At 39.0% G+C, this 26,550-nt stretch overlaps 3 protein-coding genes across 5 annotated transcripts in view; 2 read left to right on the top strand and 1 right to left on the bottom strand.

Annotated features, from left to right (window-relative positions):
• Positions 1–11,315: 11,315 nt before the first annotated feature.
• LOC117429329 (dnaJ homolog subfamily A member 4) lies at positions 11,316–18,684 on the top strand. Of its 3 annotated transcripts, none has more exons than XM_034048698.3 (8): positions 11,316–11,411; positions 11,688–11,828; positions 13,800–13,980; positions 14,458–14,562; positions 16,182–16,409; positions 16,767–16,997; positions 17,483–17,583; positions 17,679–18,684. In XM_034048698.3, exons 1-8 carry the CDS (start codon positions 11,409–11,411, stop codon positions 17,901–17,903), a joined length of 1,215 nt encoding a protein of 404 aa, XP_033904589.2. In that variant the 5' UTR covers positions 11,316–11,408; the 3' UTR covers positions 17,904–18,684. The 3 variants fall into 3 exon arrangements, with proteins under 3 accessions (XP_033904589.2, XP_033904591.2, XP_058851012.1); XM_034048700.3 differs by having other exon boundaries at positions 11,317–11,385; XM_058995029.1 differs by having other exon boundaries at positions 11,330–11,349.
• Positions 18,685–24,010: 5,326 nt separating this feature from the next.
• On the bottom strand, positions 24,011–26,269 carry LOC131699121 (small ribosomal subunit protein eS27-like). The gene is made up of 4 exons (XM_058995034.1): positions 26,140–26,269; positions 25,281–25,389; positions 25,035–25,145; positions 24,011–24,225 (listed from the first exon to the last, which is right to left on the bottom strand). The coding sequence occupies exons 1-4, from the start codon at positions 26,143–26,145 to the stop codon at positions 24,197–24,199; spliced, it is 255 nt and encodes an 84-aa protein (XP_058851017.1). The 5' UTR covers positions 26,146–26,269; the 3' UTR covers positions 24,011–24,196.
• LOC131699120 (ras-related protein Rab-8B-like) overlaps positions 25,727–26,550 on the top strand; it is a 33,938-nt gene continuing 33,114 nt past the window's right edge. The window contains exon 1 of the mRNA XM_058995033.1: positions 25,727–25,779. The gene's annotated coding sequence lies outside the window, so the exon portion shown is untranslated. The remainder of the gene's footprint in view (positions 25,780–26,550) is intronic.

The following is a 26,550-nucleotide window of genomic DNA, read 5'->3' on the forward strand; positions in this document are numbered from 1 at the left end:
TAAGACCAAAGCTCTTTCACGTGCAAATTTCTTTTGGTTTCCAGAAATGCGAATGAATTCGTGTTTTCCTCAAATTAAACCCAGAATTTCATTCTCGATACATTTTTTTTTTCATGATTTTATCACCTAACTAAAGCTCTGGACATGCATATCTCTTTCAACTCAGTTTAACCAGGAGAACTACAGATACCCTTCCAAATACAGGTACACTAACAACCGTTCTTTCCATTTACGAATATTTACTACATACACTTTTCTACATAATGCTGTGGTTTTGAGGATGTGACCCCATATATTACAATAACGTATTTTGTTTTAAATACATGTTTTAAATAATGTAACAGAAGTGTAGCTACAGTGTAATGAATGTATCTGTGATTTTGAAGTGGATCCAAATAAACTGCATTAGTAGTACAAAACGTTACTTCGAAAAATAAATAAATAAATAAAGGCACAATGTTTATAATCTGTTCCCAGCTTTGTTTTTTTTATTCTTAAACATTTATTTTTCAGTGAATTGAAATTGCAGTTATGTGATTTAAATTCTGAGAATGTAAAAGAATATTATGTTAAGTTTATTAACTTTAAGTTCATACCAAGAAGTTATCAAACAAACACACACATTTTATAATAAAAGTGGTTATACTGACATCTGCTGGAGGTATAAAGTATAACTTCGCGGCTACTTCTGTTGAATTAATGCATTTACATGGGGCTGCTATTGAAAGGGACGGTGCTTGATGAATCATAACTAAACCTTGATAACTTTTGATGTAAAACTGAACTTTGATGAATCATTTCTAAAATAAAAACTGGCAGCCCATCAATAAAACATAATAATAATAATAATAATAATAATAATAATAATAATAATAATAGTTGCATTGCGTCCTGTGATGCGATATATTTTGTCCTGTTTGTATGCTTTTGAAATTAGGAATTAGAACCCTGGGGTTGTAATAAAAGCGCTTGGCAACAACATCAGAATGTTATGTTTAACAGATTAGAAAGGCAATTGTCTTTAGATTTTTTTTATCCCAGTAACACTGATAAACAGAACCTTCTCCAAAGAAACATCTTGAAAACAGAATAGGATTTTAAAACAAATTTAAACAGATGTTTTCAGATATTTCATGAAAGCAGACACGTTTTTTTTCCCTCCAGAATGAATATAAATAATTATCCAGGCTTTCCAAATGGATTTCCAAATGGATCAAACTCTCTTTATCCTGGGCAGTTTACACCCTATCAGACTCCTACATATATCATCCAGGCGGAACATCCTTCTAGACAAGGTGGGAAATTAAGTGTATGTTTAATTTGGAATGAAAATGCACAGCTCTTTTTTTAAAAATAATAATAATAATAATAATAATAATAATAATAATAATAATACATACACGTAACGTACCGCTACATTTGTCTTGCATGTCTTTTTTCATAAAAATGAAGTAATCACATACTTGTCAGTCTTTATAAAAAATATATCAAATATATTCTTACGAGTTTGTTTTAAATTAAATCTATTTTAATGTTATTCTGATTCCATCACGAAGTGCTTGTCATTTAACCTATACATTTAAGTAATTGAATGTATCTATATTTTGAATACTTTTGTTTTTTGGCTATACTAAATAGTTTTATAGACATGTTTGTTCTTCAACCATGGATATAGTAAATAGTTTCACTTATGAAGACACTACATCTAATTTTGACCCTTTTACTGGATTCTTGTTGCAGTGAAGCCCTAAGTATAACATATTTTAATTGGCCACATATACCTCACCTGTGTTATATATAGCTTCATATTTTTCACTTGAGAGCATTTCTTTATTAAACACAATGTATAATATTCCATTGGTGCAGGTATGCTGCTGAATACATTATTGCTTTTACTAACAATGTATTTGTAACATGTAGGCTCATTGTTTAACAGTCGTTGGACACACAGGCGTCCTTTCCTCTTACAGGAACCACTATCATAGAACCAGCAATAAAGGGACTTGCAGGAACTGTCTGGATAATATTCTGGAGACTCTGTATAATGACTCTGTCAACTAGAAAAACGATAAATGACAAATTATTCTATAGTTTTCAAATAGTTGTATCAAAGAATAATATATTTTTTAAATGTACAAATATGTTGACAATAAGATGACGGATAGCGTGAAGAAATAGGAATTAAAGCACAGTGTTCATTCTTCATTTTTCCTTTCAATAATTAAAAACTGTGTCAGAGCATTTCAATACTGTATGTACAGCAACTCAATTACATATACTTTCTAAGTGTTCTATTTCCCAAAGTGATATTAAGTGGGGTCTAGATCAGTTTTATGACTGTTCAAGAGCTACTGACCTGTAGAGGACAAAGGCCAGCACTGTAGGTGTCTGCTCTGTGCTCACTGGGTGCCTGGCCAGCAGGGTTTGCTGTAGAGCAATGCTGGTTTACCTCCCTAACCCACTGGAGTGCCAGAGTCAATGCAACACTCCCTTCAGAGTCCCCAGCAAAGACTGGCCAACTTTGCACAGCCAGGACGCGAACCTGCGCTGCATGGCTCACGCTGCACATCATGTAGCAGTGCTTCTACCGGGTGAGCCACTCGGGGACCCCTGGAGCGTTTCCCATTTATAATCTGTCTGGGACGTTATAATCTGAATAGTAAATGTGAATGACATTAACAGGAGTTCAATTAAACTAGTCTGATTGTATTTTAAGTAAGCAGTATATTGTTGCTCATTAAGCCTTGAATGTGTTGTGTAGTTACATTGTAATTGCTATTTAACCACATGTTCTAGTACAGTCTAAACAGACCCATGTCTATAGTAAATGTGAATTTGCTGTTTATTTCAGTTCCTGGTATCCACAATATCCAGGGAGAGCAGTTGTGGTATGCAGGTATGGCAGGTTTGATTATTTAACCAGCAGATTATTAGCTTTATTACCAAAGTAATTGTTTTTTGCTGCTATGTACTTTTCTTTCTATAACGCATGTTTTTATAGTGAACTTGTGTTGTATATGTCAGGTGAAGGAGAGATTCAGATCCCAGTTATCCAGGGAACAAGTTCAAACCAACTTCGATACGCAGGTATGCTGCATTTAACCAGTTCAATATCTTTAAATATGCTGTGGTGAAAAGTCTTGTAAAATAAACTTTTGATATAAACACCATGTACCAAAATCCACAATCCTATTTAAGAGTTTATTATAGAAACTTAGAGGTCAGGAACCCTCTTTTCTAAGCATGTAGTGAACTATACACTTCTATTTCAGGCCAGGGAGAGATTCACATCCCTGTTATCCAGACAGGAGACTCTTACCAGCTTCAGAATCCAACTGCAGGTATCACATCTTAGATAATTCTCCAACCAAACAACCAGATTAGTAATTGTTTATTGAGTATTAATCATAATCTATAACGTCTTGTAATAGTTTATGTTTTACGTGTTTTTTTAGTTTTTTTTTTTACTAATATTAATTGAAAATCAGTAATGACAATGCAACTTTTAGGAACATATTTTTATGACATTATGATGTGTTATCTAAAAGAGATAAAATCATGAATCTGTATTACAGGTCAGAGTGGACTTCCTTTACCTGTAATCCAGCAAGAAAGTTCATACCAGCTTCAAAATGTGCACTCAGGTAAGGATGAACATTGATTCCGGTCTACGCTTGCTTTGTACAGTGGTAAAATGTTGCCTAATTTTACATAAGAACTGTCTATTTTTGATCATTTCATGCATTTCTGAAAATGTGTGCTTACTGTATTCATTATTTGAATGAATGAATGAATGAATGAATAAATAAATAAGTACATGTTATATTTTTTAATTTAAAGTGTGTTCATATTTATTACAGGTCATCAAGCATACCAGCTCCCTGTATTAGAGATAAAAGGCCCGTACCAGTTTCAATATGACCATGCAGGTATGTCAGGTTTGATACATACATACATACATACATACATACATACATGCATACATACATACATAATTACCTGTACATACTGTAGATACAGCACTGTTGTTTCATTGTCTTTGACTGTACTGTCAGTTTCAGTTTAGTACTGCCTGTACTTTTATTACATAGCACAGATTTTTTGTTTCTTCTGTTTATACTCCCACCTCTGCATTCTGTGACATGTAGAAAAGTTTATTTACGTTTTTTATCAATCATCTATGAATTTGTGTTTCAGGTCATCAGATCCCTGTTGTCCAAGGAGGAGGTTCTTATCCACTCCAGTATGCACAAGCAGGTGTGGAAAGAAGACAATAATATTGCATTTAAAATTTTACATTTTGGAAGGAGCCTTCCTGCATTTTTGTAAAATGATTATTATTTACACATTGTTCAAGGCTTTTGTAAAGACTAGCTAAATCTATCTATATATCTATCTATCTATACTGTATATAAGACTGTAATCACAATGTACTTTAAAAAAAACAGTGGCAGGATAATTCTGTCAATTCTGTAAGGGATTTAGTTACAATTGTATAGCATAACCTGTATGTATTTTTTCAGACCCACAGAGTTATAATTACTACTATGACTCCAACATGTACCAGGCAGGGATGCATTTACAGTCTGGAAATGTTCAAAACGCATACTACACCACTGCGTTCCCTGCTCAAGCAGCAATGCAACTCCCCCAGCAACCTTCTTCTCTGCAGCTGCAACCTTTCTACTCTCCACTACCTGGCTCTGGAAGAGGATTCTACCAGATCACAGGCAACACCAATCAACAAAACCTACCTGCCTATCCCAGTGCATATCCCATTCCATCTTCCACTCATGTGTACTACAATCAAACATATACACCCAACAATGTGACCTACCCAGTCCAAGGAACCCAATACATGGAAAATGTACATCAAGGATGGTATCAAACAAGTGGGGACTCAAATACATGTGGACTGGATGGAGAAGAACCCCAGGTTCCTCTAGGCAATCCACTAACTGCTACACAGGAGGCCCACGCATCTCCTGTGATCATTCTAGACATCTCTGAAGATAAAGATTTTCCTGTGAACAGCCCATCATCGATGAGCTTCACCAGTGGAAATGACATGCCTATTCATGCATCCAAGGAGAAGGAGCAAAGCCGTAAAGTTTCCTTGGATCCCAATAGTCCCAGTTTTCAACCAGCTGGGATTGTGACTGAGATTGCAGAAGGAATGGAGAGAACCTGTGATTGCGACAAGCCAAATAATGCCTTAATGGTTGATGACAATACTTCTGACGCCTCATCCCTTGGCCCCTTCACGGAGGATTCTGTGAAAATGTTGAACTTAGATTCTCACTCTCACTCAGACAGCTGTTCCTTTGATTTTTCATTCAAATATAGCATCTCCGATTGCAGATCCTCTGCAGACCAGGGCCACAGTCCCAACCCTTTTGAAAGAAACTGTCCTGATATGTTGAATGATGTGACCATGAATTCTGAAGATTCTTTGGACAAGAGCACCGGTTCGTATTCCAGCCCTGACAACGATTTTGAAGATACTTTGGACAAGAATATGTGTTTCACTGCAGAAAAAGAGCACAGTAATGTGGTGAACAAAGTTCAGATGGACAAAGTTTCTAGTGAGCACAGCCAAACTACAGAGGAAAAAAATCCCATGAATTTTCTATCACTTCCTGAAGAGCTCTTTACACCTGACTATGATAGCCCTGAAGTTACAGATGCTGTCTCAGGGATGGATTTCTTTTATAAAGTTAGCACCTTTGATGTATGCTGTGACAACGATCAATTTGTTGGGAATACTCAACCCTACCAGATAAACCAAAACTGGTTTAGAAGCAATGAATCACACCAAGCTGAAATCACCTGGAGCAGTATCAGGGCAAAGAGGCCAAATCATTTTGAAAGTTCAAAACCAAAACTGTCTCCTGCCGAGAATTCAAAACCGCAAGAACTTCTTTCTGAGAACTCAAAGCCAAACTGGGCCCCTAACGAAAATTCATTAACAAAATGGTTTCCTACTGAACATTCAAAACCAAAACAACTTCCTCCTGAGAATACTAAACCAAAATGGTCCCCAGCTGAACATTCCAAAAAAAATTGCCGCCCATCTGAAAGTTCAGAACCAAAAAGAAAAAATTTAGAGCCGAAAAGTTTTCAACTTTCAACAGAAGTACAAGAAAAACCAACACTGAAACTATTTCAATCTTTAGGTAAAAGAATGGAGAACCTGGCTAAGCGAGCTAAATCCAGTTATCATTTGGCTCAAAAGGTTGAACCAGAACAGCTTCCTGAGGAAAATTCAGTACCACAATGGACCCCAATTGATAATCCCAAAGCAAAACTACTTCCTGTTGAAAATTCAAAAACAGAACAATTTTCCACCAAAAACTCAAAATGTCTTTCTTCAAAAGAAAGTAAAAGATTAGCCTGTCCATCTTCAGATCAAAGAATAGGCTTCATGGCTAAACGAGCTAAATTTGGTGCCCATTCAGCACTAAAGGCATTTAAGAAAATGTGTTCAATGCAAACCTACTCTGCCTGGAAGAAACTTTAAGGGACTGAAGAGTAAAATGACAGTTAAATGTTGGTACTGTGCTGAAACACAGCAAAACATCTGGTCATTTTAAAAATAGTGTGAATGGGATTTTAAACCATATCATAATTCATTGGGTTCAAAGGTTTTACCATTAGGCACCATTATTTTTTTTTTGTATTAAATGTATACCATAATAAGGTAATGTCCTTAACTACGTGCATATTTTTTTAGTATTTATGTAAACTGTTTTTAAGTACTGCATAGAATTAATAAATATTATATTATTTTAACAACTGTTCTCTTTTTACATCAAAGTGAATTAATCTTACAGTGGGGGATTGCAATCTATATTGTACATAAGCTAAACACCAGCAATAATTTAGTTTGTATGTATGCCTACTCAATTGAAGTTGATAACTGACACATTGCTAATCAATTTATTTTTCTGAAACAAATGTACCATATTAGCTCAGAACACTTTAGTCGAACCTACTTTATGATACTTTGAAGGCTGGCCTTTATTACAAATGCAGTTAATTACCAAAGTTACCATTTAAAGATCAAATATTTCCCGAATGTACACTTAGTGAGCACGATCGCTCAAGGTGTTTCAGAATACGGCCCTGTCACAAAGACGGCCGGAGTGGGTGGCGTCAGACCAGAAACAGGAACACAAACGACAGAGATGTGGAGTTTGGTTAAGCTGAGCGCGTGATTGCGCTCAGCATTTAATAAACAGAAAATAAAAGGTTTTAAACACAAAAACACGGGACACGGCACTATATGCCAAAATAAAGAGACAAACAAAACAGACTAAACAGTGAACAGACAAACGGACAAACACGGTGAGTGAAAACACTAATTACTTTGCTTTGCTTTGCTTTCTTTTCTCCTCTCTCTCCCGTTCTCCACTCACCGAACACCAACCCCCAGTGAGTGAAAACATGCAGCTTTTATGCAGTTGTACCGAGATTCGATTGCTAGTCAATCATTCAATTGGAATCTCGGTACAACTGCACGTGAATTAATTAAAGTGCAATTCCCCGTGCTCACATATTACTTTTTACTTGCACGTGATGTGATGTGCCATCCCCGTGCCTAAATACAAATATACAATTTACACACACGTGAAACACAGACCGCTTATATCCCGTGTACCAATGCCTAAACACCAACATTTACACACAACACGTAACATATCATACACAGGGGGGGGCACTTTGCCACATATACCCCCCCTTGTGCAACGCACACATGGCCTCAATGGCCACCTCCCCCCTCAGTCCCAAAGTCCCGGAAGAGGGGGAAGCAAGTTGTTTCTGGGGGTGGCCATGGTGGAATGTCTGGCACCCCCCAATTGTTCGTGGCTGGCAGCTCCCTCTTCCGGGGCTTCAGCCACACTATCTGCTGCCGCGAAAGTGCAGCTGGGGGAGCTGGTCTCCTGACCTCACCCTCTTTCTTTATGGCCGGCAGCTCCCCTTCATGGAGCTCCGGCCACAGTGTAGCGACCCGAGGCAAAGCAGAGGCCCCGGCGACCCCAGGCGAAGCAGGACCCTCGATGACCTCAGGCGACGGCAGCAGCAGCGGACCCTCGGGAGGTGGAGGCAGAGGCAGCTCCTGCTCCTCTCCCTCGGGTGGTGGTGGTGGTGGAGGCAGAGGCAGCTCCTGCTCCTCTCCCTCGGGTGGTGGTGGAGGCAGAGGCAGCTCCTGCTCCTCTCCCTCGGGTGGTGGAGGCAGAGGCAGCTCCTGCTCCTCTCCCTCGGGTGGTGGTGGTGGAGGCAGAGGCAGCTCCTGCTCCTCTCCCTCGGGTGGTGGAGGCAGAGGCAGCTCCTGCTCCTCTCCCTCGGGTGGTGGTGGAGGCAGAGGCAGCTCCTGCTCCTCTCCCTCGGGTGGTGGTGGTGGAGGCAGAGGCAGCTCCTGCTCCTCTCCCTCGGGTGGTGGTGGTGGAGGCAGAGGCAGCTGCTGCTCCTCTCCCTCAGGTGGTGGAGGCAGAGGCAGCTCCTGCTCCTCTCCCTCGGGTGGTGGAGGCAGAGGCAGCTCCTGCTCCTCTCCCTCGAGTGGTGGTGGAGGCAGAGGCAGCTCCTGCTCCTCTCCCTCGGGTGGTGGTGGAGGCAGAGGCAGCTCCTGCTCCTCTCCCTCAGGTGGTGGAGGCAGAGGCAGCTCCTGCTCCTCTCCCTCGGGTGGTGGTGATGGCGCTGCCGGCTCCTCCGACAGCGGGGGTAGGGCTGGTGGCGCTGCCGGCTCCTCCGACAGCGGGGGTAGAGCTGGTGGCGGGCGTCTCCGCTGGGCTCCCTTCAGCAGCAAAAACAGCGGCTGCTGTGGAGCCTGAGCTTCACGCCCTCGTCCCTCCCAAAAAAAAATAGGGGTTTGGGCCTTCAGCTCCTCCCCTCCGGACACAGGACGCACCGACTCCTCCCTCTCGGGCCGTGGACGCACCGACTCCTCCCTCTCGGGCCGTGGACGCACCGACTCCTCCCTCTCGGGCCGTGGACGCACCGACTCCTCCCTCTCGGGCCGTGGACGCACCGACTCCTCCCTCTCGGGCCGTGGACGCACCGACTCCTCCCTCTTGGGCCGTGGACGCACCGACTCCTCCCACTCGGGCTGTGGACGTTCGGGCTCCTCCCACTCGGGCTGTGGACGTTCGGGCTCCTCCCACTCGGGCTGTGGACGTTCGGGCTCCTCCCACTCGGGCTCAGGACGTTCGGGCTCCTCCCACTCAGGCGCAGGACGTTCGGGCTCCTCCCACTCAGGCGCAGGACGTTCGGGCTCCTCCCACTCAGGCGCAGGACGTTCGGGCTCCTCCCACTCAGGCGCAGGACGTTCGGGCTCCTCCTCTCCTGGCTCCTGCTCTGGGCAGTCCTCGTCCTCATGCCCATAAGCAATGCACATGGTGCACCACCTTGGCTCCCTCTGCTTCCTCCTCACTTTTCCCCCTCTCTGCCTCCTTCTGCTCACCTTCCTCCTTTGGGCTGGTTCCTCCTCCTCTTCCTGGAAGGGGCAGACAGCCACCGTGTGCCCATACACCCCGCAGGCAAGGCACCAACCTTGGTCCTCCAACCTGCCGAGGAGATCCTCCAGCTCACTGCAGCCGTCTCTCCAGTTCCAGCCTTCGATTTTTTTTATTTTTTTTTTATTTACTTTTCCACAAAAAAAACTGCGGTTCCCGCTCTGGCCTGAGCCCTGGAGGCGCTGTTGTCCCGGTTCTGACACCACGTGTGACAAGAATGGCTGAGTGGGTGACGTCAGACCAGAAACAGGAACACAAACGACAGAGATGTGGAGTTTGGTTAAGCTGAGCGCGTGATTGCGCTCAGCATTTAATAAACAGAAAATAAAAGGTTTTAAACACAAAAACACGGGACACGGCACTATATGCCAAAATAAAGAGACAAACAAAACAGACTAAACAGTGAACAGACAAACGGACAAACACGGTGAGTGAAAACACTAATTACTTTGCTTTGCTTTGCTTTCTTTTCTCCTCTCTCTCCCGTTCTCCACTCACCGAACACCAACCCCCAGTGAGTGAAAACATGCAGCTTTTATGCAGTTGTACCGAGATTCGATTGCTAGTCAATCATTCAATTGGAATCTCGGTACAACTGCACGTGAATTAATTAAAGTGCAATTCCCCGTGCTCACATATTACTTTTTACTTGCACGTGATGTGATGTGCCATCCCCGTGCCTAAATACAAATATACAATTTACACACACGTGAAACACAGACCGCTTATATCCCGTGTACCAATGCCTAAACACCAACATTTACACACAACACGTAACATATCATACACAGGGGGGGGCACTTTGCCACAGGCCCTTACACTACTAACTGTACATTCCTGATATGCTAAATATGTTCATTTTGTCATAATCAAATCTATTTACAGTATTACCGATAGTAATGGTTGGTTGTAAATAACACATGGGTTCATTCACCCATGTGTAAAAACAAAGTGGACTTAAAATGGCCATACAAATGGCTTATACAAACTTCATAGCCTTATATATCAGCTTCCTGACTGAATCTTAATTGCAACACATTTTACCATGTTACATACAGTCCCTGTACTGTATATCACATGTATTATTATCTCAAATTAATAGCGCATATGTTCTATAGAGCCTGGGCACTTTCTTAAGAATACCGCCAATGTGGATTAATGCAAAGTAGCTTCATCACATTCAGAGTCATGTGGTCCAAGTGGAAGTATATGCAATTCTGTGTAATCTGTAAAAACATCTTGTCTCACTAGTTAGTGCTTCAACGTCTGTGACTGCAGCAACAGCAACTAGAAGAACTTGGGGTGTGTGTCTCTTCAAGGAGTGACATACTGTACTTCCAGAAAGAAACAGCTACTGAAGTTGGAGCCTTGTGCACAGACAGCTGTTCCTAATAAACTGGCCCAACATTGTTAATGGCCATACAGTATTAGTACAGTAACTAGGCTTGTGATTGATGGTTCGTGGACAGGACTTTTTCTTTTGTCAAATATTCTTTTCATTCAAATATCCACATACAGTAATGCATTTCCTAATTTTCATATACATTTACCTACCATACATTGCATTTGTACCTAGGGCTTAACAAAATGAAAACACAGAATCATATAGAAAGGTAGTCTCCTCTTTCAACCCCCCCCTCCCCCCTTCAAGAAAGTGCCAGATTTCCGCAGCCATATATAGCTACAGAATTTTCTGGCGTCATACGTCACAGGGTAGGTGGGTTTTGCCTGCGAGAATTTTCTGGCGTCACAGTGTAGGGGCGGTGCTTTGCAGCTCGAGAAAGTTCTGTACAGCCGCAGCTCATAAATAGAATCTGAGACAGCCGGCTAGCGAGCAGTAAGCAACTGATAGTACATGTATTGAAGTGAACCGGTAACGCTGCACTTACAAAGGGGATGGTGAATGGGTTTTTATTTTTCATATTAACTAATTGCAATCATGTTATTAATCAGATGATGTACGAGGTCTGACAGTAGACTATATTTTCTAATAAAAAGGATATTTGTTTTTTTTTAATGTTATACAGGCTATTAATACCACACCGATAGATAGCTGATACAAATGACGTTTGAAATTGTTTATTAATAATAATAATAATAATAATAATAATAATAATAATAATAATAATAATAATAATAAATTGTTAAAACTGATTTTTGTAATTTTATTTAAAGACCGGCAAGATGGTTCGAGAAACTGCTTACTATGACATTCTTGGTGTAAATACCAGCGCGTCACCAGAAGAAATAAAGAAGGCATATAGAAAACTTGCTTTAAAATTCCACCCTGACAAGAACCCCAACGAAGGTGAAAGGGTAAGTTTAAAGATCTGTAAATACCGGTGTTACTTCGAACTTTCTGGAAAGTAGCAGGGGGGGGGGGGGGGGCAGTCATACTCCAGGGGCCCATTGATTGATCGAAGCATGTGTTTTTACTCTATAGTGGAGTGCTGTGTACAAAAAGTAGACTTTTAAGACCATAACAACGCAAAATAACTTTCAAAAACTCTAAGACTCAGTACATAAAATAGTTTAAGACAACAGGTATTCAGGAAATTAATAGGGTGGTACAGAAATAAGATCGGGAAGATGGGATGATTGCCTGCAAATACTCTGTCAGACAATAGGGGCCACTGCAATAAATTCTTCTATGCAGTTCAATATACATTTTCTGGAGAAATGCTGTTACGAATACAGTCTGCAGTGGGAAAATGGCAAAAAAAACACTTTACTGCCAAGATACTGTTAACATAGGTAATAAAGTATATGTTGGTATAAGCCTATGGCAAACACTGTAGTTTCACAAAATGCTGTACAACTATCTATTGTTAATGGTAAGATGGCTTTTAGCACACACTTTTGAGGGTAGATGGGCAATATATACTCTAGTTACTCTGAGCACTGTTTTCTAACTGTTACTGGGAAGATGGCTGATTAACTTTGATTAGGGAAGATGGGCAATAAACACTGTCTAGTGACTCTGACTGTTTTAAAACTGTTTTTACTGGGAGGATGGCTATAGCACACACTTATTGGGGAAGATGGGCAATATACACTGCCTAGTTACTCTGAGCACTGTTTTCTATCTGTTTTTACTGGGAAGATGGCTGTTATATTAGTTTTTTACACTGTTTAGTGAAAATAATAAAATGGTATTGCTAAGCTTAACTCTTCATTTCAACTATAATTTTGCTGTTATAATAGTAATCCAAATTCAAGTTGATGATTATTGATGTACCATGCAATGGTTTTAAAAAGCGCAAGAAAATAAAGATGCTCAACTTTTTACATGCTTTTCACTCAAGCTTCAGTCGGCTGAAACACGTTACTTTTACAGTGCGTGTACTGTAGCCCATATAGTGAGCTTTGACAGAAATATTTAACTAGACAGTGTATATTGCCCCTCTTCCCTAATAAGTGTGTGTGCTATAGCCATCTTCCCACTAAAAACAATTTTAAAACAGTGATCAGAGTAACTAGGCAGTGTATACTAGCCATCTTCCCTAATCTTTTTGTAATACCAGGTGCAAGCTAGATACACTTAGAAAACAGTGATTTGTAGTGTTGTTTTGTATGTGACAGAAATTAGGCATTGCCATCTAGTGAAAGGGGGGACTTATTGCAGGCAATCATCCCATCTTCCGGATCTTCCTTTTAGTACCACCCAATTAAGATGTATGTCCTTTCTCATGTGAAGATGGCCACATTTATACATGCATGTAAGGGTATTTTTATAATATCAAGAACATTTTTTTTTTTTTAAATAAACACAGAACTTACTGAAACTTGTCCACTTCTCTAATGACTTTAGAATCAACGCAAAAATAAGTCGATAAAGGGCAGCGCTGCAGAAGACAGACCAACTGCACCCCCCCCTATTTTTCATAGGTCAGCCTATGAAATATCATCCCCATATATGCTGACTTATGAAATTTAGTCCAGGGAAGACCACATTTCGCGTGATAACGGTACCTAAAAATACAACAAGCTACCTGTTTAACTATACAGCATCAGTCACACAGTAAACACGTGCAGTACTGTATTTAAATTATATCAAATGCTAGTCACTTGTAGTAGTGTTGCCCTAACAGGAATAGAATTACCAGATCCTGCCATATGTTATTTAGCCTGTATTATAAGGCTTTACTTTCTCTTTCTTAATAATGAAACGCTTAGCATTATTTAGAACTCGTAACTTCACAAAACATAATTTAAACCCACAGTTTAAGTGTTGAAATTAGCTTGGAAATGTTGTGGAGATTTGATTTCAGTTTCTCTCTTTTGCAGTTCAAACTTATATCTCAGGCCTATGAGGTTTTGTCAGACCCACAGAAGCGAGACCTTTATGACCAGGGAGGAGAACAGGCTATCAAAGAAGGTGGAATGGGAGGAAGGGGTTTCTCCTCCCCAATGGACATTTTCGACATGTTCTTTGGGGGCGGAGGCAGGATGAACAGGGAGAGGAGAGGTGAGTTATTCCTGACAGATGTCTCTACTCCCTTGACACAAACTATTAGGATGGCTACCAGGAAAATTAATATGCATGTCGTTTGTGAAGGTGTCCACATTTATACATGCATATAAGGGTCATTTTATAATATCAAATGTATAACATACTAATGAAAAATTCTAGGAACACATCTTTTTAGAAGATAAACACAGAAATTACTGAAACTTGTGACTTGAGTCACCCTGTGTTTTATATAAAAGAGCGTTTCTTTGCATTGTGGAATTCCCAAACAGAACACTTGTTAGGCAGAGATGGCTATGTCACAATAATTTCATAAAAAAATTCATATGCTTTTATACAGATACATAATCTGCCACTCTAGTACTATTGCTGTAACAGTTTTATAACAATAAGCAATTGAATTCAACCTTGATCATTCGGAATGTATTTTTTCATTTTAATAAATGTCTCATAACTGGTTACCGTCTGTTCCAGGAAAGAATGTTGTGCACCAGCTGTCCGTGTCACTGGAGGACATGTACAATGGTACAACAAGGAAGCTTGAACTCCAAAAGAAGGTCATCTGTGAGAAATGCAATGGTAATTACTTTATAGTTCAGAGACACCTTTACATTCATTTTGTAGGTGTACATAAATTGAGTCTCAAGTAACTAGTTATATATAGGCTTGCTACTATTCGATTTTTATTTTGCCAAATCGACGATTAATATCGAGGTTTATTTTACAAAGAATTTACCGTTTTTTTATCTTAATTTTCAATTCAAGCAGCAAATGTGTGAAATCGACCTTTATGCTTTTAAAAAAACAGACTTTTTATGCCATTGAAAAACATCTAATTTAGCGAAACCCCTTTATCATATTCAACATGCAACAAAACCATGGTTACCAACATTATATTTGAAATAACGTTTGGTCACAGCTGAGCTATACATTTAAAAATAGTCTCAAACTGTAGTAAACACAGCATATAAAAGTGTATTACACAGACCTTTATAGCATAAATGTTCGAGTAAAAATAATATTCACAGAACAAAACATTAGATAGTTGAACAGAACTAACTTGCACTTATTATTCGGAGTCTGAGCTCTCCCTCTCCTGCTTTAGCACAGCCGGAGTCACTGGAAGGTAGATGGGCCCGCTTTGTCTTGCCGTGGAGACTTCAGCCGTCGGCAGGGTATTGTGCACAGTATTCATTAAGTTTTTCTTGTGCGCCCCATTTTCAAATCAAACTAGTAACTGTCACCGTACAGTGGCACTGGAACAATTTTTAAAGTGGGAGTGCTGAAAGCCTTTGAACAATACTGTAACCCCTGTATATGATGGAAGCCATGCAAAGCTACCGCACCCCCAGCACCCCTAGTTCCAGGGCCCTTGTCAGCGTATACCTATAGCAAAAGCTTACATACACCTTAATCCACTCATTTCAAAGTAGGCACTTTGAATGACAGGCTCTGTAGCTGGCAAATGAGAGCATTCTAGCGTTGCTTCAGTCAATGAGATCTGTCAGAACAGAGTGAAACTACAGTACTAACGGACCACTGAGATGACTGACAGCGATCCCCAACCATTCAGAGCGGAATGGAGACGGGACAGATAGCAAGTATAAAAACTACACAAACTAGAGAGGATTTCGAAATGATTATTTTTGGTAAGAAAATAAAAAATAGCGAGTGGTTTTACAGACGTTTATCGTATATAAATTTATTTCATTCGAACTCATATTTTTTGGGAATTCAACATTTAACAAGCTTTACTGAGTTAATATCAAAGTAGCAAGTCTAGTTATATACCAGGGAAGTTGTCCCTTAGTGATGCCAGAAACCTCATTAGATGACTTGTATGGTGGGTTCTATTAGTTTCAGTATATGAGTTCTAGTCATTCTTAAAATAAGTAGGTCTTAAATCTTAAGAATTTTCAAATCGATTATAAACATTTGTTCAATTGATGGAATGATCCATATTGTAGAATTCCTATTATGTGAAAAACTTACATTATGGGACCAAGTTAATTGTTTCTGTAAATGCAATTTTTTAACTGATGTAAACTATTTATGAAAGCACTGACTTTTTTGTATTTCATGTTTCATTTAAACTTTTTAGTGTATTTTTTAAATTGATTTAATGCTGTGTGAATAATCACTATTTTAATAGATGTGAAGACCTAGAAACAAATCTTCCCTTTCCCTGTTTCTCCTAGGTTATGGGGGTAAAAAGGGAACATTGGAGAAGTGCTGTGACTGTAAAGGACAAGGTGTTAAGATCCAGGTCAAACAGATTGGACCTGGAATGATTCAGCAGATCCAGTCAATGTGTGAAGAATGCCAAGGACAAGGGGAGAGGTTCAGCTCTAAAGACAGATGCAAAAAGTGCAATGGTCACAAAGTGGAAAGGAAAAAAAAAATACTTGAAGTTCATGTAGACAAAGGTGACTATTTATAATCCCCCACTGGTATGCATATCCAACTGAGGAGAGAATGTGAAGGAGGCGCTGGTACACACTTTACATTTTAGTTATATCTTAGAAGCGCTCATGAGGGTCTCAGTGGGTCATGGTGACTTACCTTTGAACATTTTGATGAAGGGTCATGGATCATGGGTCTTCATTACTGCCACATAATAATATAAGGGGCCCAAATTAAATCAAAGATTAAAATACATTGCTGTCTAAATGTTTATATACTAGACTGCGAATGTAATTATCAGAAAGAGCATTACAGTAGATTGAAGTTGTGTTATTGTGCTGTGCACAAACTAAACAAAAATGATGTGCACCCTCTTCTAGGTATGAAGGATGAGCAGAAAATCACATTCCATGGAGAGGGGGATCAGGAACCAGGATTAGAGCCTGGTGATGTCATCATTGTCCTTGATCAGAAGGAGCACCCTGTGTTTCAGAGGCACGGAGACAATCTGATCATGAACATGGAAATCCAGCTTGTGGAGGCACTCTGCGGGTTCAAAAAGACAATCAAAACCCTTGACAACAGAATACTCTTGATTAACTCAAGTCCAGGTAAGTTCTGAAACAACACTGGCATTCTACCATCTCAAATGCAAGGTTGTACCTGCACACCTGGTTTTCTGGTGGTGTGCATTTTCTCAAATCTATTCCTGGATTGATTGCAGAACATCAGATTTCTATTTGAAGGGATTTTACTCTCATACACCTACCCATATAGTCATGTAGATCCCCCCCCCAATCGGCAAAAGGATCATTTAGTCAGTATCTATAGTTTTTTAGAATGTACACCGCATCAGTTAGTTAGCTCACCCAGTAGATCTGCCTAAGTTTACCCACCGATTTTACAATTTATACCAAACCATCACATGTAACTAAACCTTTTTTTGTTCAGTATATATGCAGATCTATTTTATTACTTGTAAAAGTTGGCCATATGTTCTAGAAAATACACCTCCTAGGTATGTTAAATTTACAAAGCATATGTAAAATGCTTAATACTATATATAGCTTACCTGTGTGTCTGTCTTCCTTTACAGGTAAGGTGATAAAACACAATGACATAAAATGTGTCCAGAATGAAGGGATGCCAATTCATAGAGCTCCATATGAGAAAGGACAGCTAATCATACAGTTTTTGGTAAGAACAAACTTTAACTATTTTGCCCCTGGCCCCCAATTGATTTCTGTACACCGTGTTTCACAGTCCTTCTGACCTTCCTTATCTTTCATCAGGTAACATTCCCAGAAAATGGTTGGCTTCCAAAGCACATGCTCCCTCAGCTGGAGGCATTGCTTCCTCCAAGGGAGGACTTGATGCTTCTAGATGACATGGAGGAGGTTGACCTAACTGAAGTGGAACACGGCTCCCGTCATAGTCATAAATATAGAGGAGAGGCATACGAAGCAGAAGATGATGAAATGCCACGAAGTTCAGGTGTTCAATGCCAAACTCAATAAAAGAACTTCAGAACCTTCAGTTAACTTCAAGCGCAAGATTGTCAATAGAGGCTCATTGTGAAGATTGCAAGATAATTCTCAGGATTTCCTTTTGGTCAGAAAAGGTTAATATTACACGTGACATAAGACTGATAGAACACAAGATTCCAGACACTAACCTATTTCTACCACATATTTTTAAAATGTATTCTTGTTTCATGTATTATTTCTGAAGGAGTGTTTGTTACTTGGTATTCCTTTGTGTTGCCCAGAAAGACAGAACCTATGCTTTAGAACATTTTGCAAATTTTACAGCAGCAGGCACAATGTCACAGTAGAAAACAAAATAGCCAACTAACAACAATTTAAATGTGGAAACGAACCAAAGAACTGGAAATTTGGAAACCAAAAGCAACACGCTAAACTGTGGAACACAATGTATTTTAGTTATAAGATACTTTCCGATCTCCACAATGAGCCACAATAAGTGTGTATGTACCTTTATGTGAAAAAACATTGGTTTGTGTGTGCATGTACTGTATATACATGTTGTACTGCATATTCTTGTACCAGTCACTTTAAGTGTCCTACTGAAAATGTGTACGGGGGAAGAAAAGTTTAATTGGAACATATTTAAGTACTACATGGTTATCACTTTATTTATTATCTGGAAACTTCCATTAGTGGTTTTGTAAACAAAATTAATTTGTGAAGATTTTGATTTCATTATACTTTAAAATGCATCAAATATACTTTGCAAAGTGAAGAAAACAAATAAAAAATTCACAACAGCATTTCGAAACTACCTGTATGTGTATATGTATAAGTACATGTTGAAAGTAAAGTATTTATATAAGGTACCTAATTTAAGAAGATTCATGGGCCATGGATCGTCACTACCAGGTCAGCAAGGAATGTTGTCATTTTCGCATTGAAAGTTGCTGAAATTCCTGTTTCTTTTTTTTCACATTCTGAATGCTTTGTAGATAAATGCAGAGATGCCAAGTGCTACGATTTTGCCGTAGCAGCTACTATTTTGGAGGGTAAAATACGGTGCTACGACGAATGGTTTGATACTACAAATATATATATATATATATATATATATATATATATATATATATATTATATAACGTTATATATAAAAATATATACATATAGCCTATAAATATACATACAAACCATTGTTTCAACAGGCTACCATGTGTGTGTTTTCCTGTCTATTTATATATACATATTATTCTTAACATATTTCACTGGCATTTTACCTAAAGTACTAGTAGCGGTGAGCCGGGTTGCTTAGCAACCGGTGTAGGGGGTCCTAGAGAAACTGCTGCGCAAATGTTGCCTTATACAATCGTTCAGGTTTCATCACCAGCCAGATATAAAAAAAATGTCCTACTCTCCTCTGTCTAAAAGAAGTCGACTATCGTGCCAGAAATATAGACAGGAATACACTACAGAATGGCCTTCTATTAAAACAAGTCAAATCTCTGACTCGCATGCCTACTGTGAATATTGCCGGACTGACTTCTCAGTGAAACACGGTGGACCACGATGGCATCGTTCATGTAGGTACAAAAAAACATCAACAATTTGCAAAATCTATTGGAAATTATAAATCTATGCGTGAATTTGTAGTGAGTACAGGCGAAGATAATGCAGTGATAAAGGCAGAGACACTTTTTGCAAACTTTATTTTGTTGAGCACAATCTACCAATTACTGTTTAGGATCATATCGGTCCGCTTTGCAAAGCTGCATTTCTGGACTCGAACATCGCGGATCAGGCCGCACAAAAACCACTGCCATAATCGAAACCCTTTCAAATGACACGTCAAGGTCTTTAGCCTTGGAATTATCGCTGGGTTATTTTTCATTGAGCACGGACGGCAGCAGTGACACAACAACCAGTCAACTGTATCCAGTTGTAGTGAGATATGACGGATCTCTTATCGTCACGCAATTACTATCGCTACCAGCAATGCAAGAAGTTTCGAGTACTGGAGAAAACATATTTAATTTACTCAACAGAAATTTGGAGAAATTTAACATCCCATGGCAACGATGTGTGAGCTTCTGTTGTGATAATGCCTCTTTTGGTTGGAGTTCACAAAGGGGTTGCAGCGTTTGTGCGCAAGGAAAATGAAAATGTTTATGTACTGGGATGTCCTTGCCACTTGGTACACCTTGCAGCCCAGTATGCAGCTGCAAAACTACCACTATCAGTGGAAGATCTGTTGATTGACTTGTATTATTATTTCGACAAAAGCAGCAAGAGAAATAAACAACTAAAACAGTTACAGCAGCTCTGTGACATCGAAACCAGAGGAATCATCAAGCATGTAAATACAAGGTAGGCTACCCTTTTTATTAATTAGAATGAGTCATTCTTGATAATACTATCTAGTTATTATTATTTATTCATTTATCCAAGTATAACATTCCAGTCAGTTCTGACAATATGAAAAATGTAATAAATATGCTTATTTTAAGGACTATTAGCTAAATTGTAGAAAAGTACCTGATCAAGGACAAAACCTTCTACTGTCTGCATCAGCAAAGAAAGTGTGAAATACAGTTCCCATTCAGGTTCACAGATGACACCTGTAATTTGATCCCTGATTGAATTTGCCTTTTTTTGTAAATGTTCAATTATCAATATTGTAATAGTAATATATAATGTTTTTCCACAATGTTTGAGAAATTAAACTTCTTCTCTTTTTACTTTGAAGGTGGTTGAGTGTTGGCAAATGTCTTGACAGGCTATTGGAACAGTGGCCTGCTCTACTAAAGTTCTTCACAAGCAAAGAGAGTCCTTCATCTTCTGTCACTAAAGGTATACAATACACACAAACATTTCCTTTATGTAGGTATATATAGGTATAACCAAACAAACAGTTGTGGTATTAAATGTGTTCTATGTAGAATTTGTATAAGTATGATTTGTTTAGTAATTACTCTACTAGTAAGAGACTTATTCTGTGTAATCTTTTCATTCATCTTATTGCTTGTAATAGTGGTGCACTACCTTAATTTTAACTCTGGTGATCTTGTTTATGTGGCATGTGGGAAGCTTTTGCTCCAGCTTGCTCTCTTTTCAACAGCTTATATACTTGTATAAGATCTGAAATGAATCTGTTAATTTTAATATCTATTTATCAATCTATGTACACTTTAGCAAAAGTATATTAGACCTGTTTTCACTGAGGTTTACAACTGTATTTTCTATTTTTAGGCTCCAGTGGGGCACACCCTGGCGGACCAGATAAAAAAGCACAGCCTCATAGTGACAGACCACATGAAAGAGCACAGTCTAGCAGTGCACAACAGCCTACTGTAACAGCACAGCTTAAACAGTCAGGTTCATAAGAAGCCTGGTCCCAAGCAGATGCCTTCTATAAGTGGGAAGTTGGTTCACACTTCAGTACCTACAAAGCAAAAGGTTTGTAGTAAAGAGTCTTCAGCCAAAGCCCAAGAAGAAGGACACTGTCAGAAGCTGAAGAGGCCTAGTTCAGATTCACAGAAGAAAGCCCTCTCCACATCTGGAAAAACCAAACCAAGAGAGAGCATGCCATTATCAACTAAACAGGATAAAATCAAGTCTTGCTTTGAGAGGGCATCCACAAAGTTGTATTGCTTATTTCTGCAAGTATTCCAGCATTTGATAAACTCAATCTCCTGTTGCAAAGTGATAAGCCTAATATCCATGTCCTTGGCAGGGAATTACAAGCCATTTATACAGATCTTCTCTGCAAGTTTGTTAAGCCAGCTGTATTGGTAGCAGCCTCTAGTGTGTACACAGTAGATTTTAGAAGTCTCAACAACCAGAAATCTGAGCATGACCTGGTGATTGGAACAAAGACCAGACAATATCTGCACGCCTGCATTGCTGATAAATCACTGCAACATGAAGATGTGAAGCTCTTCTACTCTTCTGTAAAGGCATGCACATACATGCAGAAGAAATTTCCTCTTCAGGATGAACTGCTTAGGAATGCCCAAGTGGCAGACATCAGTCAGCGGGAGAAGGTGTCATTTGACTGTGTCCGTTATTTTGTGGACAGATTTGGGCTGGTCAAAGAAGATGAAATGGATGAACTGGAGTCCCAGTTTGTAAGATACCAAATTTTCAGTTTTTCAGAGGACATTTTGTCAGCAGACAGGGCTGATGTAGCATGGAATATGATTGGGCAATTGAAAAATTGTACAACACAGAAATCCAGTTTCAGTGTGCTGGTGAAGGTCATGCTGGTGATCCTAACCATTCCTCACAGTAATGCAAATAGTGAGAGGGTGTTTAGTATCGTTCGCAAGAATCGTACAGAGTTTCAGACAAATTTATCTGATAGGACCCTGGAGGCGCTGCTTGTCCAGAAGCTCCACATCCTTGCACGTGACAGTGTGTGCTACAAGATGGTGTTTGGCTGTGATCTGCTTAAAAAATGCAAACAAGCTACCAATAAAAAAATAAGTGGAATTTAATACCAGAACTACATTAATACAGTAAATACCAACATACAGATCAGGAGGTCCTTTTTTTTTTTTTATAAAAGACTTTTAAGTTGGAAATGTTAAAAGTTGGTAATGATGCAAATTGTACCAATGTTTGTGTATACCGATGCAATAGATTAATGTCTGTTGTATGGAAGAGTATTTGAAATGCATTTGGTATACTCAATTGCATTTCAAATACTTTTCCATACAAAAGACATTTAATTAAATTGAAATCCAAAGTACTTGTAGTTCAGAATACAAATATCAAGTGAAATGCAAATTGTTAAATCTTTCTTGAGATGTTATTTTGTTAGTTATTTTTGATAAAGTTTGGAGGTTGAATATTTTCAGTCCAGAATTGATTCTTCCTTAGGTAAGCACCTAGCAGCACCTGATCATGAAAAAAAAATACCGCCTCGCTGCGCTCACCAGGTAATCTTTTTACTGGTCAGGTGCTACTATTTTCCACTTTCAGAACTTGGCATCTCTGTAAATGGCGTCTCAATTTTGAAGGTTTGTTTTGTTCAATCCCCAGTGGGGGACACTGCTGTTGTACCCTTGAGCAAGGTACTTTACCTAGATTGCTCCAGTAAAAACCCAACTGTATAAATGGGTAATTGTATGTCAAAATAATGTGATTTCCATATAATGTGATATCTTGTTACAATTGTAAGTCGCCCTGGATAAGGGCGTCTGCTAAGAAATAAATAATAATAATAATAATAATAATAATATTCCTATATCCCTGCCAACACTGTAGCACGTATTCTATATTGTTGAAAACGAAAAGTACCAGAACTATGGTTTTAATGGTTTTTATTTTTAATTTAGTCATTCCATCCAAGTTAGGAATATTCAATGCAGTGTGTTACTTTTATGCAGAGCAAAAAGGCTGGGATGACCAGATTAGTTTTTTTTCCCCGAGCAGTGTAATAATGCCGGCTAAGACAAATGTGCCTTCATAATGTGCAAGTTATTTAGTTAGTATTTGTTTCACATTAGAAAATGCAGACTACATACACATCTAATGATATATCCTGTGGTTAAAGCGGTCTGTTGTGTTGCTTAGTAATAGTAGTAGCACAGCGTGTGATTGTGTAGAAATGGGTTTGTTTGCAGACCATCTGGAGTTTACTCACGGACCACAGGTTGGGAACCACAGTGCTACAGTGTCATTCATTTGCGTGTAGTATTTATCTAGCACTATTGTGGGCTGCTGATTTCCAGGCCCCTCTTAAAAGGTTCTGGTCCTGATTAAACAATAATAAAAAAAAGAACCCGAGTCGAATTCTGTGTTAAAGCACTAATAGAGTTACATCATTCACACTATTCATAGAACAACAAGGAAAAGCAATATAAAAAAAGTGCCTGAAAGTGCAGAGAATTTAGGTGACACTGATTCCCAACATCTCTACAGAGAACTATGGAGAATTCAAAATTGAAGGTGCGGCAGCCCAATTGTTTTAGGCCAAGTTAAAACACAGTTTGGAGGGAAGCATTAAATCCAAACCATAACTACACAGAAACAAAAATACACACAAAGCAGGAAATCAGTCAAAAGACTGAACAATATTCCCCAGCGCCTGTATCATTCAGCGAGTGCCCACAATAACAATTCCAATCAGATCTGTACACATTTTAAGGCTTTTATTCAGAAAACCGTGAAGATTACACAACAGATACAAACTGCCATGTATCCATCGAATACAAATTTACATTGGCATTCACTGGAATCAATGAACAGCATATAAAGCATTTATCAGTGATGTGAATTACATGATTTATATATAGAATGTGACAGTTTGATCTTCATCATCTTTAGTGTAGTTTTCTCCTGAATGAGCAACCTGAAAGACAAACAGACTTGTACACTGAGAAAACTTCAGAAACACTCACAGAAATGTAGTGTTCGACAGAAAAGGCAATGGATAAACTTGTACCCCTTTCACACAGACGACTTATGGCGGCTCAGAACCAGCATTGATGCGGCAGTTTGGTCTGTGTGAATTGCCTATACTGTCACAGAGCCATCATATTTTATGCCGTCTCTGAACCACTTCAATTGACCACTTCTGAACAAACCAATTGTGAGAATGCACTGGCTACAGCTAGGAAGTCTTGAGAGTTGAGTAATAAAAAGAGCAGGTACTCATGTCAACGATAAATCACATTCCACATTATTAAAAAAAACTATCTGGTGGACTACAAGTATTGTATCATGATGGAGCTGCAGACACAAACAGGTCTGAAAGCTAGTGTTTGTATAGAACAGGGGAGGCCAACCCTGGTCCTGGAGAGCCACAATTTTTATATCATCAATGGCTAAAGACCTGGAATTTTTTTTTAGTGTTAACCATTTAAAAAAATAATTGATAACTCAGGTGTAGAAGAACATGTAGAAGACTGCGGTTTTCCAGGACCAGGGTTGGCCACCCCTAGTCTACAGCATTTAATAACCAGTATCATCTCAAGTATCGCAAACCATCTCGACACACAGTTAATCTTTTACACCTATTTATACAGTGCAGGGACTCTGGGTGATCTAAACTGCATAGGTATATATTTGATGAAACAAACAACACTGTTGTTTAGGTCTGTAAGTGGCCTCATTGTTCTCAGAATGATTGTGCTTTGTTTGATAAATTCCCCCACCTACCCTCTGTCAGCCTGGCCTTTCCTCCTGTAGGCTGGCAGAGTACTGTGGAACAGCCTACGCACAGTACTACCGTCTGGGCATGGCTAAACACTGTGGTGATCTTGTAGCAGCCTATGGGGAAACAATGTTTAAACATGACTACAAAACCAGACGTGCATTGTAAAACAAACAAGGAAAAATGAAGCAGGGCATGTAATCTTATGATGCAAAAACATGCATGAGAAAAAATATATATATTTCTATTACCTGGACATTTAACATCCATGAAGTAGGAGTTAGGGCTCTGGACCAACCTCTTCTTTTTGTGCAGCCTCTTTTCCTCATCAAGAGAAGGATGCAGCAAGTCTTTTGCCAGCTGAAATGAAACAACAAATCACATTTATTTACTGGCCCCTATTAAACAACTAACCAAAAACAAACTGAAACACAATTACTGCAACTGTAATCTGAATGGATCTGCAAAACTATCGCAGGGCTGTTTTTTTTTCGTTTTTACACTTGATAATAATGTGCTTTCCCATCTTTCCATTTCTGTGATTAAATAACCGTTCTTGTTTTTGCTTTATTTATTTATTTATTTATTGTATCTATGAATGTATAATATCTTGAAAAATCAACCCTATTTGTAGTATTTTAAACAGTATCATCTACTGTATATTATTAAAGACACTGTCAACACAACGCCATTTGATTCACAACTACGTGGAGATCATTTGCAGACCTTCCGGCTGCACAAACGTCAAAGGTGGGTGCAGATCTCGCGAACCAAACAATTAAATTTAATTGCCGCAAATTCAATTCTCAAACACAACAATCTGAAAAGATATTTAGGCTTACTACGTGAAAACAAATACAAATACGTCACAACTTCAATCGCAAAGCAAATGTGTCTAGGCCCGGGCATTTTATACTACTACCCTGCTCTAGAATTGCCATGTGTTACATCGCAATAAACTTTATAAATACGTCTCATCGAATGCGACGTTCACAAAAAGCCTTGCATGTGCCTTTTAATTTCCATACGTTTACAATCAGTCGGTTGTCAATGTTCGGGAAGATGATTAAACTAAAGTCGATAAAGTTCCATGTGTTTATAGTAACTTACAGGCATGTTTCTTACGTTCGTGTTCTACTTCAGAGAGAGCGAGAGATTGATTAGTCAGGACTAAGAAGCACAAAAGAAAAAAAGCGGAATAAATTATCAACAGGCCGCTTCCGCTTCCCCAATGTCTTAAAGGGGCAGGTTCTATCTTTATCTTCTGTGTTATGTGCTTCTACTTGAAGCCAGCAAGTTATTGAGTATATATGATAAAAAACACATAATAAATAAATAAATTAACCTTACACTTAAATGCAATCCAGTTTTCTAAAAAACAAAACAAAAAAAAAAAAAAAACAAAAAAACATAGTTGCTAAGGTATTTGAATAATTAGAAAAAACCGTGTTGTGTAATAATCTGTTGTCCACAGTGTCATCCCTTTGGGGACTGTTCCTCTGCAGCATCACAAAGACCTGC

Source organism: Acipenser ruthenus, chromosome 21, assembly GCF_902713425.1.
Source record: "Acipenser ruthenus chromosome 21, fAciRut3.2 maternal haplotype, whole genome shotgun sequence".
NCBI classification, from domain to species: domain Eukaryota; kingdom Metazoa; phylum Chordata; class Actinopteri; order Acipenseriformes; family Acipenseridae; genus Acipenser; species Acipenser ruthenus.

Excerpts from the sequence above, each read along its gene's own strand:
- LOC117429329 (XM_034048698.3), top strand. Across the intron at positions 13,981-14,457 it reads GATGAACAGGGAGAGGAGAG|GAAAGAATGTTGTGCACCAG; the intron begins GTGAGTTATTCC and ends CGTCTGTTCCAG. Across the intron at positions 16,998-17,482 it reads CTTGATTAACTCAAGTCCAG|GTAAGGTGATAAAACACAAT; the intron begins GTAAGTTCTGAA and ends CTTCCTTTACAG.
- LOC131699121 (XM_058995034.1), bottom strand. Across the intron at positions 25,146-25,280 it reads CATGGATGTTAAATGTCCAG|GCTGCTACAAGATCACCACA; the intron begins GTAATAGAAATA and ends GTTTCCCCATAG. Across the intron at positions 24,226-25,034 it reads AAAGGCCAGGCTGACAGAGG|GTTGCTCATTCAGGAGAAAA; the intron begins GTAGGTGGGGGA and ends TTTGTCTTTCAG.